General features: G+C 40.6%; 3 protein-coding genes across 3 annotated transcripts in view; all 3 read left to right on the forward strand.

Annotated features, from left to right (window-relative positions):
* The first annotated feature begins 474 nt into the window (after positions 1–474).
* Positions 475–6666, forward strand: LOC122978915 (basement membrane-specific heparan sulfate proteoglycan core protein-like). Its single transcript, XM_044345995.1, has 8 exons — positions 475–3421; positions 4192–4335; positions 4426–4560; positions 4991–5163; positions 5250–5436; positions 5533–5712; positions 5801–6067; positions 6171–6666. Exons 1-8 carry the CDS (start codon positions 3373–3375, stop codon positions 6173–6175), a joined length of 1140 nt encoding a protein of 379 aa, XP_044201930.1. The 5' UTR covers positions 475–3372; the 3' UTR covers positions 6176–6666.
* Positions 6667–11631: 4965 nt separating this feature from the next.
* LOC122979561 (adhesion G protein-coupled receptor E1-like) lies at positions 11632–12835 on the forward strand. Its single transcript, XM_044347103.1, has 3 exons — positions 11632–11808; positions 11896–12027; positions 12780–12835. The coding sequence occupies exons 1-3, from the start codon at positions 11703–11705 to the stop codon at positions 12833–12835; spliced, it is 294 nt and encodes a 97-aa protein (XP_044203038.1). The 5' UTR covers positions 11632–11702.
* Positions 12836–13341: 506 nt separating this feature from the next.
* LOC122978914 (adhesion G protein-coupled receptor E5) overlaps positions 13342–14127 on the forward strand; it is an 87114-nt gene continuing 86328 nt past the window's right edge. The window contains exon 1 of the mRNA XM_044345992.1: positions 13342–13658. Coding sequence (XP_044201927.1) covers positions 13628–13658 — 31 coding nt within the window. The 5' untranslated portion in view covers positions 13342–13627. The remainder of the gene's footprint in view (positions 13659–14127) is intronic.

Consider the following 14127-nt stretch of genomic DNA (forward strand, 5'->3'; position numbering starts at 1 on the left):
ATACTTCAGAGAAAAATGAGATCTTCCTCACAGTGTGTGGCCTGCAGCCATGGGAGACACTGATAGTCTGGTTAATCTTCACAGATCTGGTTAATCTTAAATAAAGTGTAGTGCACTCATACTCCAATCTAATAATCACAATATGGTGCACTTACTGTAATATGGTTTTGGGTGTCACTGGATGTCAGATGAGTAAAATTGGAGGTATAGGTGCATGTGTGGCTGTCATTGCCCTCATTGTGGGATGATAAATGTAAGAGGATCCCAGGAAATACCTTTTAAATACCACCTCATTTGCATAACAATGAAATTAATGTCTTGAGTGAGCTTTCATTTTTCACAGGGTCTTAAGCTGCTGTTAATTAACAGCTGTGTGTGCAAGCAGGCTTGTGTATGGGGTTTGTTGATGCCAAGGAAAGCTGGCATCACTACCATAACAACAGCTACTGTTTCTCTTTATTTACACTGCCCTCCTGTCAGTGTTTTTTGTTGTTTTTTGCTGCCCCTGCCTCTCTCTTGCTCTCTCACTCCTGTAGCCTCAGTGTACAGAATATCAGACTCTACTCAGGACTTGATCTCCTTACAAACCCAGCTGCACAAACTGAGCTATAACTGAGGTTTCTCATGTCATCCGGTGTTTGTAGTGTCGTTTCTTCCAAGGATGCATATGTGATGTGGTGTGGAGCTAATACAGTGAGTGGGGAGTGGACTTTATTTCTGTGTGTATTTTGTTGTTTCACCATCATGCACTTCAAGGCAATTCAAGTTTTTTTTAATGGAAATTTTTATAATTTTAAGGGAAAAATGGAAGGAAGAGACAAAATGAGAGATTCAATATATTGTGGAAATACTGCGTGTGTGTGTTATATATGAGTTTTGTATTGTGAAATAGTGCTCTCTGCTGGCTGCCAAGGGAACTCAAGTTGTGCTCAGAAAGACTCAAACAAAGCTCTTCCATCTGGCTCAAGATCATTTTCTCAGGAAGTAGAGTGAAGAACGACAGGGATGGGGAGCAGCTTTTAGCCCTGCCTGTGGTTACGGTAAGGATCATGTACGGCTTGGCACCCTTCTCTCCCTCAGCGCACCTAGGAGCATACTGTGGAGGAACCACAGGGGAAGGAGGAGAGAAAGGAAAGACCCAAAGATTGCCCCACAGCGGCTGCAGGATGAGAGGAGCCAAGAGCTGTCTGCATGGAAACCCACCATCGATGTTGTTGCATGCAGCTAACCTGACGGCCAGATGGTTTGTTACACAGAACCATCTCAGAAGTCATCCTTGGAAATTGTTTAGAAAAGGGCAAGCACTTTCAAAAAATACTTGGTGAATGGATGAGCCATCTGTCTATCACTGTCTTACCTTGCGAGGCAGCTGGATTTGTGACGCTGATTGGTCCGAACCACTGGTGGTTTAGACACAAGAGCATAACTTGAAGCCTGACAAGATGGATTCTCGTGTGATGTTGTGATCTCATGATCTTGCGATCTTGCAAAGGTCGACCTCGAACTGCCTTGCAAGGTAACATCACAGCTCCTGGCTTTCTTGTTGGACTGGTGGACAGACACTAACAGATAGACTTGTAGGGGGACCTTTAAGCTTGTTTTTAAGGGACATTTTAGGACCCTTAGACATTTTACAGTTGCCTTTTACTTGTTTTTATGGTAATATCACCTGAGTTTTAGTAGTTTTTGACATAGTAATTTTATTTTCTAAGTTTTTCTCACCTTTTAGTGTCCAGCTCCTTGGTTGCCCAGTGTCACCATCTACCCGATCTAAAGAACCCTTAAAATTCAACACCGTAAATCTGTTTTATTTGCATGTGGGTTATTATCAAAGATTGTATATATGTTTTTTTCAGTCATCTGTGCCCTCTAGTGCATCTAATTGGCTGCTTGATATTTTGAAGCAACTGTTTTTCCTGCTCCACCAGGCTTAATGAAGAAATGTTTCCTCTGCCTTAGTTATTTATCTGATGGACGAGCTGCTGAGGTGGTATCAGATATCAGTATCAGATAATGCAGCAGAGTTCCACACAATGAAATCAGGCATCAAATCCCAAACCTGCTACTGCTAATGTAATTATTACAACAAATAGTGTATATACAGTAACGTAGGGGACTGAAATAGTTCCTTAAAATGCAAAATGTTGGGCACCAGACAGGAGAATAATAATAATAATAAAAAAATCCAAATCCTGTCATTTTTTTTAGAAAAAAGAAGATGTATATATACATATAAGTAACTTAACAAGATTATCCCAGTTAGCCTATTACCCTAGCTACAAAAGCATACCACATGGAAAAAAATACCATTTACCAAAACATCTTTATCAGTCAAATGTTATTGAAACCAACTCATTCAAAACAGTCAAAGCACTCAAATAAAATAAGGTTATAAGTCTAACTCAAAGTCTGTCTTTCACATTCCCAAATCAAAACTTTATCAGTTAAGTTTACCCAGTCACATAGCTTAATCTAAACTATATAAATACACCCATCTAAAACTAGCAATTACCTTCACAATCCCATTTAAATTCAGTTCCTTTCTATTGTAGAGATTGTTGTGAGTTGTGTGTGTTAATGAGTGTGAATGGGTTCAGTTCAGTTCAGTCCAGTTGAATGGTGCAATGTGTGTTTGTTTGTTCCTTCTTTTCTGTGAAAATACAAACTAACAAATACAAACTAATCTAAAATGACAAACTAATAGTGATCAAGCTCTTATCAGTAACTTCTGATTCTTGGCATTTTAATCGAGTCCTCTACATATTTTTTTTGCATATTTTTTTATATATACAGATTTTTTGTCAAAAACTGTACAAAAACAAGAACAGCTGTACTTTGATACTCTGAAGTCTGTTCTTCATCCTTTTATCACTGCAGGTTCACTCAATACAGACACATGGAGTCAGATCATTTTCTTGGAAAGCAGAATAATACTTTGAAGACTGCAGTAATGAAATCAATGCCCCCCTCCCTTGTAGTCTGGCACAGTTAAAAATCATTGCAAAGTCCAGCTTTTTACTTTTCACCAAATCACCATCCTGTCCTACAAATTCTGTTCATATAGTACCTGTGAAATAAATGATTCCTCATTGGTTAGTCAGTTAAAAAGCAAAGAATGTGTAAGAAAATCTTATTCAGATGTTCTTCAATGTAAATCACATACAGTGTTTTTATTATTAGCTCACAAACAGGACAAAAATACAATCTAGCAGTTGACGCTTCATACGTGATTGGCACTGTGAACATTGTTTGAGTAGGGGAAGGGGTGGATGAGGGTTAAAGGTTGAAAGTGATTGTATGAGAAAGACGCCGACCAGCAGCTGAGAGAGAGATCATACACAGGAGGGAGAGAGGGACTGTTCTCTGTTCATCATGGATTTCTCGCCTGCGGCTCTGATCCTGTGTTCTCTATTATGTTCAGGTAATGAAGATGATTTGATTTTACAGATAAATATCTGCTGTAACAAAACAGAGAAAACAGACAAAGATGTGCTCTTCTGTTAATTTGTGTAATTGTCAGTAGAGACTTGTTTTTTTTGTACTTTAAATGATCAGTTCACACAAACTGGTGATCACAGCATTAAAAATATATAAATACACTGTATATTTAAAAGGTTCGACAATATATTGTCTCTTTTAGAAACAGTGTCTCCATTACTCTGGATAATCCATAGACCTAATTTTTTATTGGAACTACTTTCTTCTGAGGAAATAGTCCCAGAACAACCGCATGTTCTGTGGATTATCAAGAATGAGATACAGATACATAATTTTTGTGAGAACCACAAATTCAATTTGCCTCTGTTGTACTGAAACAATCTGCGTGGCCACCACCATTTTTCCAATTTGGGTGAATCAACCCTTTAAAAAAGTTATATAAAGTTCTAGCACAGTGAAAATATTTAAATGTTCCTCTATGACACACTATGTTTGACACTTCTTCGTGAGGAATTTATGTAATTTTTGTGCATTTTTGTTTTTTGCTTGGTCATCAAATGCACTTCTGTTCAGTCTGTATTTGCTCAGCTTGTTTGCTGCGGGGCCGTGTTTGTTTGTGTTTCACTCAGACCTGTCTAAAGGTTCACTGAGTTGCATTGTACATGCATGCATGTGTGTGTGTGTGTGTGTGTGTGTGTGTGTGTGTGTGTGTGGTATCACCAGTTCACCAGTTCTTTCTCTCTTTCTCTGCAGTGGCTGGCCAAGCTCCTGTCGTCTCAGTGGAGCCCCGCACTGCTACTGTGCGCCAAGGGGAGTCTGTCAGCTTCAGGTGCCAAGTGAGGGGTGGTGCACGGCCAAAGCTGGAATGGAAGAGAGCTGATAACCACGCATTACCAGGTCAGGTGTATCAGCCTGTAAGCATAAGCATTGTTCAACAAAATATGACCATCTTTGAAGTTTCACAGAATTCTACTTTTCTCCCTCTAGACAATGTTAAGATCGGTCCTGATGGTTCTGTGCTGACGATTGCTCATGCCCGACCTGTACACCAGGGCCAGTACCGCTGTGTGGCGGTCAGTTCTGCAGGCCGCAGCACTGCCACAGCTGTGCTCAACGTCAAACGTGAGCTTGTCTTCACAACTTGGTGTTTCACTAGTGGCAAAGACAGAAACTCTTTTAACTCCATCATGCAGACAGAAACTGTCTTTTATTCAAAAATAAAATCATAGTGCTAGATTATTTTTGTGTTGGCCTCTGCAATCCCCACCACCTGTTGCAGACCACTGAGGTCTTTACTGCCATTTACCCTCTAGTCAGTTTTTCTTAAAACAGCATTAAGGTACCCAAATGAACATTGAAACAGGTTTTGCTTGCTGTAATAATTCCTGTTGTTTATACTGACCATTAGAAGATCTGCTCCAAATGTGCTTACAATGGAGACAAAACCCACAGTCAAAAATGTATTCAAAAGTTTATCTGGAGAAAACACAAGGCTTCAGCCATCTGAACATCCTTTAATATGTCAGTCATGTTGACATGTCCTCTCCCTCAGATGCTCCTAAAGTGCGGCTGGTACCAGCTGGGCCCCTGCGGGTCAGGATTGGTGACCCTGTGTCGGTGGAGTGTCGTGCCACAGGTAGGCCACGCCCCACACTGACCTGGAAACGCCAAGGCTCCACCCTGCAGCTTGTTACTGTGGAGGCGAATGATGTCAACACCATAAAGGTAAAATATGAACACATGCACAAACAATACTTTAAATGAACCATTTCATTTTGAAATAGCATTATCATCATCATGTGTTTCTTCAGTGGCCTGCAGCACGTCCAGAGGACTCAGGCGTGTATATTTGCCAAGCTGAGAACAATGAGGGGGTGACAGAGGTCAAAGTGGTGATCACTGTCGAAGGTGGTCCTGGTGCACCATTGGCCTCAGTAAGCGCTACAGAGATGACAGTGGTGGAGGGACAGACAGTCACCATGGAGTGTCAGGCCTCTGGTAAGATGTTTTAATGCTTGTGTGTGTAAATATCTCCCTTTTAATGTCCTTTTATTTCTCATTTTTCTTCATGTTCCTTCTTTCTGTTCCTCACAGGTTCCCCTACTCCCGTCATCACCTGGTCCAAGCTACGAGCACCGTTACCATGGAAACACACCATGGCTGGTGGTGTTCTGACACTGACCAGCGTGGGGCGCCAAGACTCTGGCCAATACATCTGTAATGCAACCAATGTACACGGCTACAGTGAGGCATACACGCAGATGGAAGTGGACTGTGAGTGGACGAAGCTGATCATAAACACAAATACCGTGCATCCACATTTTTCTTCATGATGGAAATACTTTTCCTCTCCTTCATGCAGCTCCTCCATATACCACCTGCCTGCCTGATCAGGTGAGGCTCCAACCTGGTGATGCTCTGCACCTGCAGTGCCTTGCTCACGGCTCTCATCCCATTCGGTTCGTGTGGACCCGGGTGGGCAGAGGGAACCTGCCTGCAGGAACAGAGACCACCAAGGATGGAAAACTTCTCAACGCCCATGTGAAACTGAGTGACAGTGGAACATACAAATGTGTTGCCACCAACCACATTGGCTCCAGTGAGGCCTTGGCCAAAGTCATCGTAAAAGGTGAGCTGGCCATTTTTCCTGAATTTAAAGTCCATCATTTCACCTCATCTTTCTTATTTTTCTCTTTTTATTCACTTTTCTCTCCCTTTGCTCACTTTCACAGCTTAAGCCAACACTGTCACACCATGTGTCATTGATGAATCACCTGCGCAGTGCTAACAACTCCTTCAAGCCTGTTGCCATCAAGACGGTCAAATGGATAGTAACAAAGCAACATAGAAGATTATATAGATTCATATATTTCGGTGTATGAATATGAAATATATTACTGCCTTTTAAACTTTTGAAGTTATTGTGCATATGGGGTTAATTTTGTACTTTTATAGAAAATTGACATGGTTTCTATTGTTACACCAGCCTCATATCTTTGGAAAGCTTTTCTCTGGAATCCTGTACGGACTGATGACCAATGGCATGTGTGGGTGTTGTTTCTTCTACCGGAAGGCCTCAGCACCCTCTTCTTCCTCCCTTCATGTCATCTACTAAGTCTACATTGTTGTACTTTCAACAGTGAAAGGAGGGAAAAAAGCTGATCTCATATAAAAGCCTTTATTATGCTCTTAAATATCAATACAATAAAGGCCAAATTAAAAAACAGATGTAGTGATTTAAATGAAAAACTATGTCTTGAACATTTTTTTACAAAATGGTTGTCTGACAAGCATCCAAATTAGGGACTGTATAAAAATTATTTGGGGGAACAGGGTCTTTTGGCTACAGGAAGGCTACTGTGACTTTTCTGGAAGAGCAGACGATGACCTTTCATTTTTTTCTTACTCTAGATTTATATTTTATTTTGGCCTTCCCTTCCATGGATATAATCTTCTTTGTACTTTGTATTGTTCTTTTTCCAGGAGAGGGTCCAAAAAACAATTACAATGCCAGGGAGAGCGCCCCTCCCACCCAAGTAATTCCTATACAGTCCCTTAATGGTTGAATTTTCATTTTGCCATGTAACTGCCTTTGAATCTGAAACATTATATGTCTGGTGTCATATCTGAACATTATTTCACAACCTTTCTTTAACCACATGGTGGCACTGTGTAGCTTCAATGCACACACATTGCCTTCAGGCCAAAGAAGAGCCCTCACACCCTTAACAAGTGGAGGGACAGATGCAGTGCACAGTCAAACTTTTGTTTTCCATATGACTACATGTCATCCCTAAGTTTAAAAAAAGGAAAAAGCTTTGGCTGATGAGGTCAGCTCAGTGAGTAAATATGGACCGTAAACTCCTCTTGCACGGCCAAAGTTCAGTTTGATCAGACAAATGTGTTGCAAAACGATGTACCGATGGCTGTGCTGTTGCACAAAATTTATAGCAGCTCTGGCTAAATGAAGTGTTCGCTTGCCATTTAGGGTTTCTGGCAGCAGCAGTAGGTTGGAAAGAGAGCTACCATTTCCAGTGCTTGCTGCCAGAACGAAGCCTGTATCTGCTCTATGTGACTGTGGCCTCCCTCGTAAAGCGCCCAACCTCCATAGAGAAACAGGCTTTCCCCTTTCCACTTTTCCCCCCTCCATCTTTACAAGCATCTTCAAAGCTAGGGAGGAAACATCTGCCCTCTGTCACCTCACTCCACCCCCTCACTTCACAGACAGACCGAGGGAGGGAGAGGGAAGATGAGGACTAAATAAATGCACAACAGAGGATAGTAGAGGAAGGAAATCTATACTCTACATTATTAATTAATTATTATTAATTTAGAATCATAAAGCGCTACTGAGGTGAAAAAAAGGAAAAAATGTATCTATGACAGACAGGAAACCAATTAATTAAATCTGATCCGTCTCTCAGTGTATGCCTTTGTTTACCTATTAAGTAGACATGTACATATACCCTCTAATGGAGTCTGATATAAACACTGAGTCCAGATGACTTCCCAAAAAAAGGATGTGCACACACACAATTTCAGAAGCATTACATTATTTTATATTACAGTGTAGCAAAGGAAGACTCCCACACCAAGTCTTGAACCTTTGTCTCCCAGACCACAGACAAATGCACTAACCACTCAGCCAAAGGGTGAACTTGGTAGACAAGGCCCGGCATGTCTTGTCATCTGTGGTCATTACTCTTTAGAGGGCATGGGCCTGCGCCGTGATTTACAGAAGGAGTACATAACAGTGTTACATTTACACTGGACCACACATTGTTTATGTTAACCTTAAGAGGTGAGGAAAGAAAAAAACAAACAGGCAATCAGTCTTGTAGCTGTATCGGCACACAAGGAGGAAAACCCTCACAAAATATACCTTTTTCTCAACACAATATATTCCAGTCAATTATGAAAGGCTGGTACTGTTGCTAGATACAGTGCAGTAATAATATGGGGAAGCCAGATCATTCAGGAAGAAACCAATGGTGTGAGAGTTTCCTCATACAGGAAGTGATAGGTGGAAGGAGGGCGCCTGTCAGGTCTGTTACTATGGTTTCCACCTGGTGAACTCGGATAAACTGCGGTGGGCTGACAGTTTGTAGAAACAACAGTTTCTTCTGGACATAGGAAGGCAGGCTGATGGGGTGATAGGGAATGGAGTTCCTGTATTTTGTCGGCTGCAAAGCTGAGAAGAATACCAGAGTTCATAATGTCACACCCTGCGTTAAATCTGATCTAACATGGTGTCAATGAAATATTTCTGTTCCTAACTGGTGCAACAGGAAACCATCACAAATCGTCTCATATAAATCAGCTGAAATGTTGTCATGCACCAAAAGAGGAGTGAGTCAGTAATTCCTCTGTGAAAATAGTCTAAATGTTGACAGGAAGGGCTATGCCCTGGACTAAACGGGTCACTGGGGAAGGAAATATAGGCTGAATAACATCCCATTAAATAGATAGTGGTTCCTGACGTGGGGGTCCCAAGATAAATCTGAGGGGTGTTGAGGTAGGCTTTCAGCCAACCTCCCTGAGTTGGTTGATGCGAGAAGAACGAGACCACAGTCGAGTAATGTCTTTGTAGCAGCTGAATTTATTTATCGAAGATCTTCAGAGAACACTTTACAGAAAAAACCTGCATCTGGCCAAGCGCCCTGTGTTCTGAGATTTGTCTGTGTGCCAGAGCATTTTTATACCTTGTCTTCACCCCCTTTCTGGGTGTATCTCTTGTTTGGACCCCAATTGTCTCATTGTCTATCATTCTCCGAAAAGGAGTTGTTTTCTTCCTTCACTTTTCACCCCAATTCACCACCTGAAAGGAAGGATGTGTGATGATATATCGTTCAAAGGAAGAGCTGGCGAAGTTCTTATTTTGAAGACGTTTATTAGACGATGGCCATCGGGTCCATTCCATGTACAAAGATGGTCTGGGCAACGTACCACTGTCGGTGCATAACTTATATAGGGTTACACATCTGTATCTTATCACATGAATACCATAGGTTCTCCATGGGCACTAATTCAGTTGGGAGCCATCCGTCAAGTGATTGACAGCTACCTCACAACATATTATGTGTCACAACATACCACATCTGGAACAGCTCCAAGCTTGACCATGGACCCATTATTTGTATCTAAAAGGCCCCCCGAAGGGCTATACCATATTTCATCAGGTGACATGCAGACTATGGAATGTTTATGTCACATGTCCAACACCCAAAATCAATAACGTACATAGGGTCAGATAAAAGTCATACTAACACCACCCACGCTTAAGGTTATATTTGTCTCCCTCATTCTGGTCTGACCTGGTTTTCTATACGTCTCTTAATTCTCACTTCTAACCACATCCTTCTGTAGGCGCGCTTATACACCTGCAGACACACTTATGCGCACAGTGAACTTTTTTTCTGTATTTCTGTTACACAAAATTGTTCATCCTTAAAAGCTGTATAAATAAATATGTGTTATATTAACAATGGAAAAATTACTGTGTTATGTTTTCAGTTCGTAGTGACAAACCCACACAAATTACCACCTGACCACATTTCACCTCAATTCTTCATGTTGTTTGTTCAGTTTAGTTTTTACAGCTCACAGCTCAAAGTTTTGTGCGAAGAGATATAATTTGCAAGTGTAAAAAGTTTTGTAGCAATAGAAATATTTGTGTATGTGTAATTAAAATTTGTGCAGAATTTTTTCAACAGTGAGGTTTCACAAAGTCTGAGAGATGGAAACACAAATTTCCTACCTGTGTGTCGACTCTGAAGTTACAACTACAACCTGCAAGTTACGAGTTTTGACCCTCTTTTGACGTGTGAATCCGATTGGTCAAAGATAGAGTCAATCAGTCCAATCAGAGGGCAGATGGTTCTGTGGCGTTCATCCCCCTGCAAGTCTTGAAAAACCCAGGTGGATATAATTGTATTTGAGGATGCTGTAGATAATAATGATAAACATTTAATGTGTTGTGTATTTAGCTTGTAGTTAGTTTGCTGTTGTTATAAGGCAACACAGTTGTCCAAATGCATATTTTCCAGTTCAGGAAGGCCACTTTATGTACCTAGAACAGAACAGTAATGTAGCTTTCTGTTAGTCTGCTAGCATTACCAAAGTAGCAGCAATTGAACTGCTACAACTGAATTCAAGCCAATCTGTTTCTTGGCATGAAACATAATTCTAATATTATTACACAATATTATAATACTATTATTATATGATTTAATTGCTATTATTTTTGTTTTGTTGTAATTTTTGTTATTTATGATGGTTTGGCAACATTTACCATGTATTTCTCTGCATAAGCAATGTATAATTACTACTGGGTCAAATTTGATGTAACTTTTTTTTGTACGCATTGAAAAAGAAAGAAAAATGATCAAAATGTGTTTTATTGTATTCAGTAGGCCATTGTAGAGGATGTAATGAAGTCATGTTTTGAGCAGAAAAAATAAAAGTGTGCGTCACACATCTGAACTTGAAAATTGGTCAAATTTGACTCGAACACAATAGGAGGGTTAAATGTTGAATTATATTTTTGTTTGTTTGTTTTTTAAACTGGATTAAACAAGTGTTTTACAAGCAAATGTAAAACCTTGGTTTGATGTGAGATATGCTTAGTATGCACTGTGAGTTTCATTGCTTCTGCTATTTCCGTCCTCAGCTGTAAAGATGTTTCATCTTCACACCTTTGCAGCTGTCTAGATGCAGCACATAGAAGAGCTACTCACTCCTGCTGCAGTCGTGTTTTAATGGCTTCAAAAGTGAAGCAAATGGCACAGAGGGCCATGATGTGGTTCCAGGAAGTCCCCAACAACCTGAAGAATAAAAGTGTTATCTACAAATAATCCCAGTTACAGTGGACAGTAGGGCTGTCACTTTCACTTTCCCGAGACAAAGTGGGATTTCTCTGTTTCATGCACAGTAGACTGTGACATGATAACTTTTCAGAATCTCTCAGGCCTTAAAACAGAAAGTCACCCACTTCCATCTTGAAGAATCACAATTCAATTAAGTTTTTTACTTCATTATGTCTTCCTCATCATTGTAAGATTTTGCCTAAACTGTGAAATGCAGCTAAATGGCCTCTCTCCTTTCCTTACAAGAATGTAAGACACTGTCACAGTAAATATTATGTTCTATTATGTATTGATGTGTAAGATTTATCACTAATTATATTCTCTCTGCTTTATGTATTTGTATTCAAATCTACAGATATAAATGAGTGTGAAGAAATCCTAGAACAATGTGGGAAAGACATGGTGTGCTTCAACACAGTTGGCAGTTACTACTGTCAGTGCAAGGATGGGTTTGCAAATACTAAAAACAAAGTTAACTTCACAACGGGAGATGGACGGTGCAAAGGTGAATGTGTGTGTTAGTGTATGCGACCAGTGTCAGAGTTTCTCTCTTGTCTGAACACTCACCTGTCTTCATTTGTTTCTCTGTCAGACATTAACGAATGTTACGATGGCAAAGAGATCTGCGGTCACAAGGAAGATTGTATTAACCGGATTGGGAGCTACAGGTGCACCTGCCATTCTGGGTACACTAATCCTACCAATAACTTCAGACACTGCATAGGTGAGTAGTGTCTACTTTTTTGTGTCCACATTTCTCAGGTTGAAGTTGACTGGAGCTGTGGTGAAACTCTCACGACACTACTGACATTAAGAATGACACGACCGTACCCCTGCTTACATTGCAGAGATGTTCGTTCCATCATAGGCTACAGCAATCCCTGCAATCTTAAGTATTCATACTATTCTCATCGAAATCATTGGCCTTGAGGAATGTCTGTCATTTCTTATGTCTCTGTTTTTTTATCCTGTCGCAGACATAGATGAATGCAAAGACGCTGAAATGAAAAAAGAAGACCTCTGTGGAATAAAAGAGACTTGTAAGAACATTAATGGGAGTTACTGGTGCATGTGTCCAGAAGGATACACCAACTATGGCAATGAAAGGACTCCATGTTCACATGAGTGTATGCATACACGGCCCCCCCTCCATTGCCATTACTTCCTTACTTTCAAATTTTTTCAGCCCCAGTTTCTTCTTCTTCGTTGGTGTTGATGTGAATGCTCGCCCTGCTTTTATGTTATTGTGTGTGTTGCATCGGATTCCAGATAATCTGTGGTGTATGTCTTGCAAGATAAAGAATAGAGTATCTGTTCAGTGCTGCTGCTTTGCTGTGTAGGTTTTATCAGAACTCCTTCTCTGACGCTACACAGTGAAGTGTCAAACTCTGTCACTCATGTGTGTCTAGTGTCTTGCATGATCATGATGATGATCTTGCATGATGATCATCTGATGTTTCACTTTTTTCCATTTAGAGCTTGACTGTGAAACCTTCCAAACCAATAGCTTGTTTAATGTCATAATGCTGTGAACTGTGGGTAATTCCCTCAGGCAAAGTCAAAGATGCGGACTTATGGAAAATGTGCATAAAGGGCTCAAGATGTCTGCCCGAGAGCCCTCATGCACCTGACCATTTGTGCCCTAAACACTTGCGGATTTAGCAAGAACGTGCTTTAAAGTCCTTGAGTCCTTGAGTGTGGACATTGGGATTGGGTCCACTTCTACGTAGCCTTGCTATCACAGCACACTGCGTCCCTCACGAGAGTGTTGTGAATAGCTCCTGAAATAGAGCTCACTGGAGCGTAGAGCGAAATGTGAAAGACAATGTAGACAGAGAGGGGGTTTGTGTAAGCAATGTGATACGGTGCCAGCGTGAAAAATGTGTTCACTTGGAAAGATATGGAGTAAAAGAAAAGACCAAGAAAGAGTGACGTGAGAGAGAGACGAGGACACACAGACAAGTGAGTGGGAGGAAAAGAGAGAGAGAGAGAGAGAGAGACAGAGAGAGGGGCGCATACTCAGATTGAGAGTCTGAATCTGAGAGAGGAAGAAAACTGGTGAAGGTTCACACTTATATTTCCTGCCACAAACAGAATCACCCTCCACAGAAAGGATTTATCTTTTTAGCGTTCTTTTTTTGTGTCTCAAATCTTGTGGATTTCATGGACCTTGGACTGTGATTCCTTCTGAGAAGTCTGAACAATACTTTTTATTTCTTTAACTTTATGAGAGGACCTAAAATTTTATTACAGGACATTGATCAGATTTACATTTAATTCATAGTTTTGATAAAGTCATCAGCTGTACAGGGATATAGTTTGACATGGGGCCTGGGAAGGCGCTGCTCATCCTTGGTAAGTCTATCAATGAGAGCACAATGTGTGTTTGTGTGTGTGAGTGTGTGACTGGGTGGAGTCATGGGTGGAAGAGAACAAAATAACACTGAACAATCAGGAACATGCATGTAATTCAAAATGTGGCATGCAACTAGCTACTACTAATTATGACCACAAGCCTTCCCCCTTAATTATATGTCACCCCACACACTTTGTTGATGAAAATATATTTTATAAAAACCACACAAGTTAATCTCACTTACTAGCTTTACTAAGAGATTGTTTAAGGAGACATGAAGCAGTACATTTTTGTGAAATACATCCTTGTTCTCTGTGCATGTGTTGATGTCTGAGAGAGGAACAGAGGATTACAGCTGCAAGTAGTTACACCATCAGTCACATACACATGTTATCCATATGGACACCTCACAAACACACACATAGTCTCACCTTCACACTCTTGTTAAAACACAACAAGATAAAGAAA

Source organism: Thunnus albacares, chromosome 3 (genome assembly GCF_914725855.1).
Source record: "Thunnus albacares chromosome 3, fThuAlb1.1, whole genome shotgun sequence".
NCBI classification, from domain to species: domain Eukaryota; kingdom Metazoa; phylum Chordata; class Actinopteri; order Scombriformes; family Scombridae; genus Thunnus; species Thunnus albacares.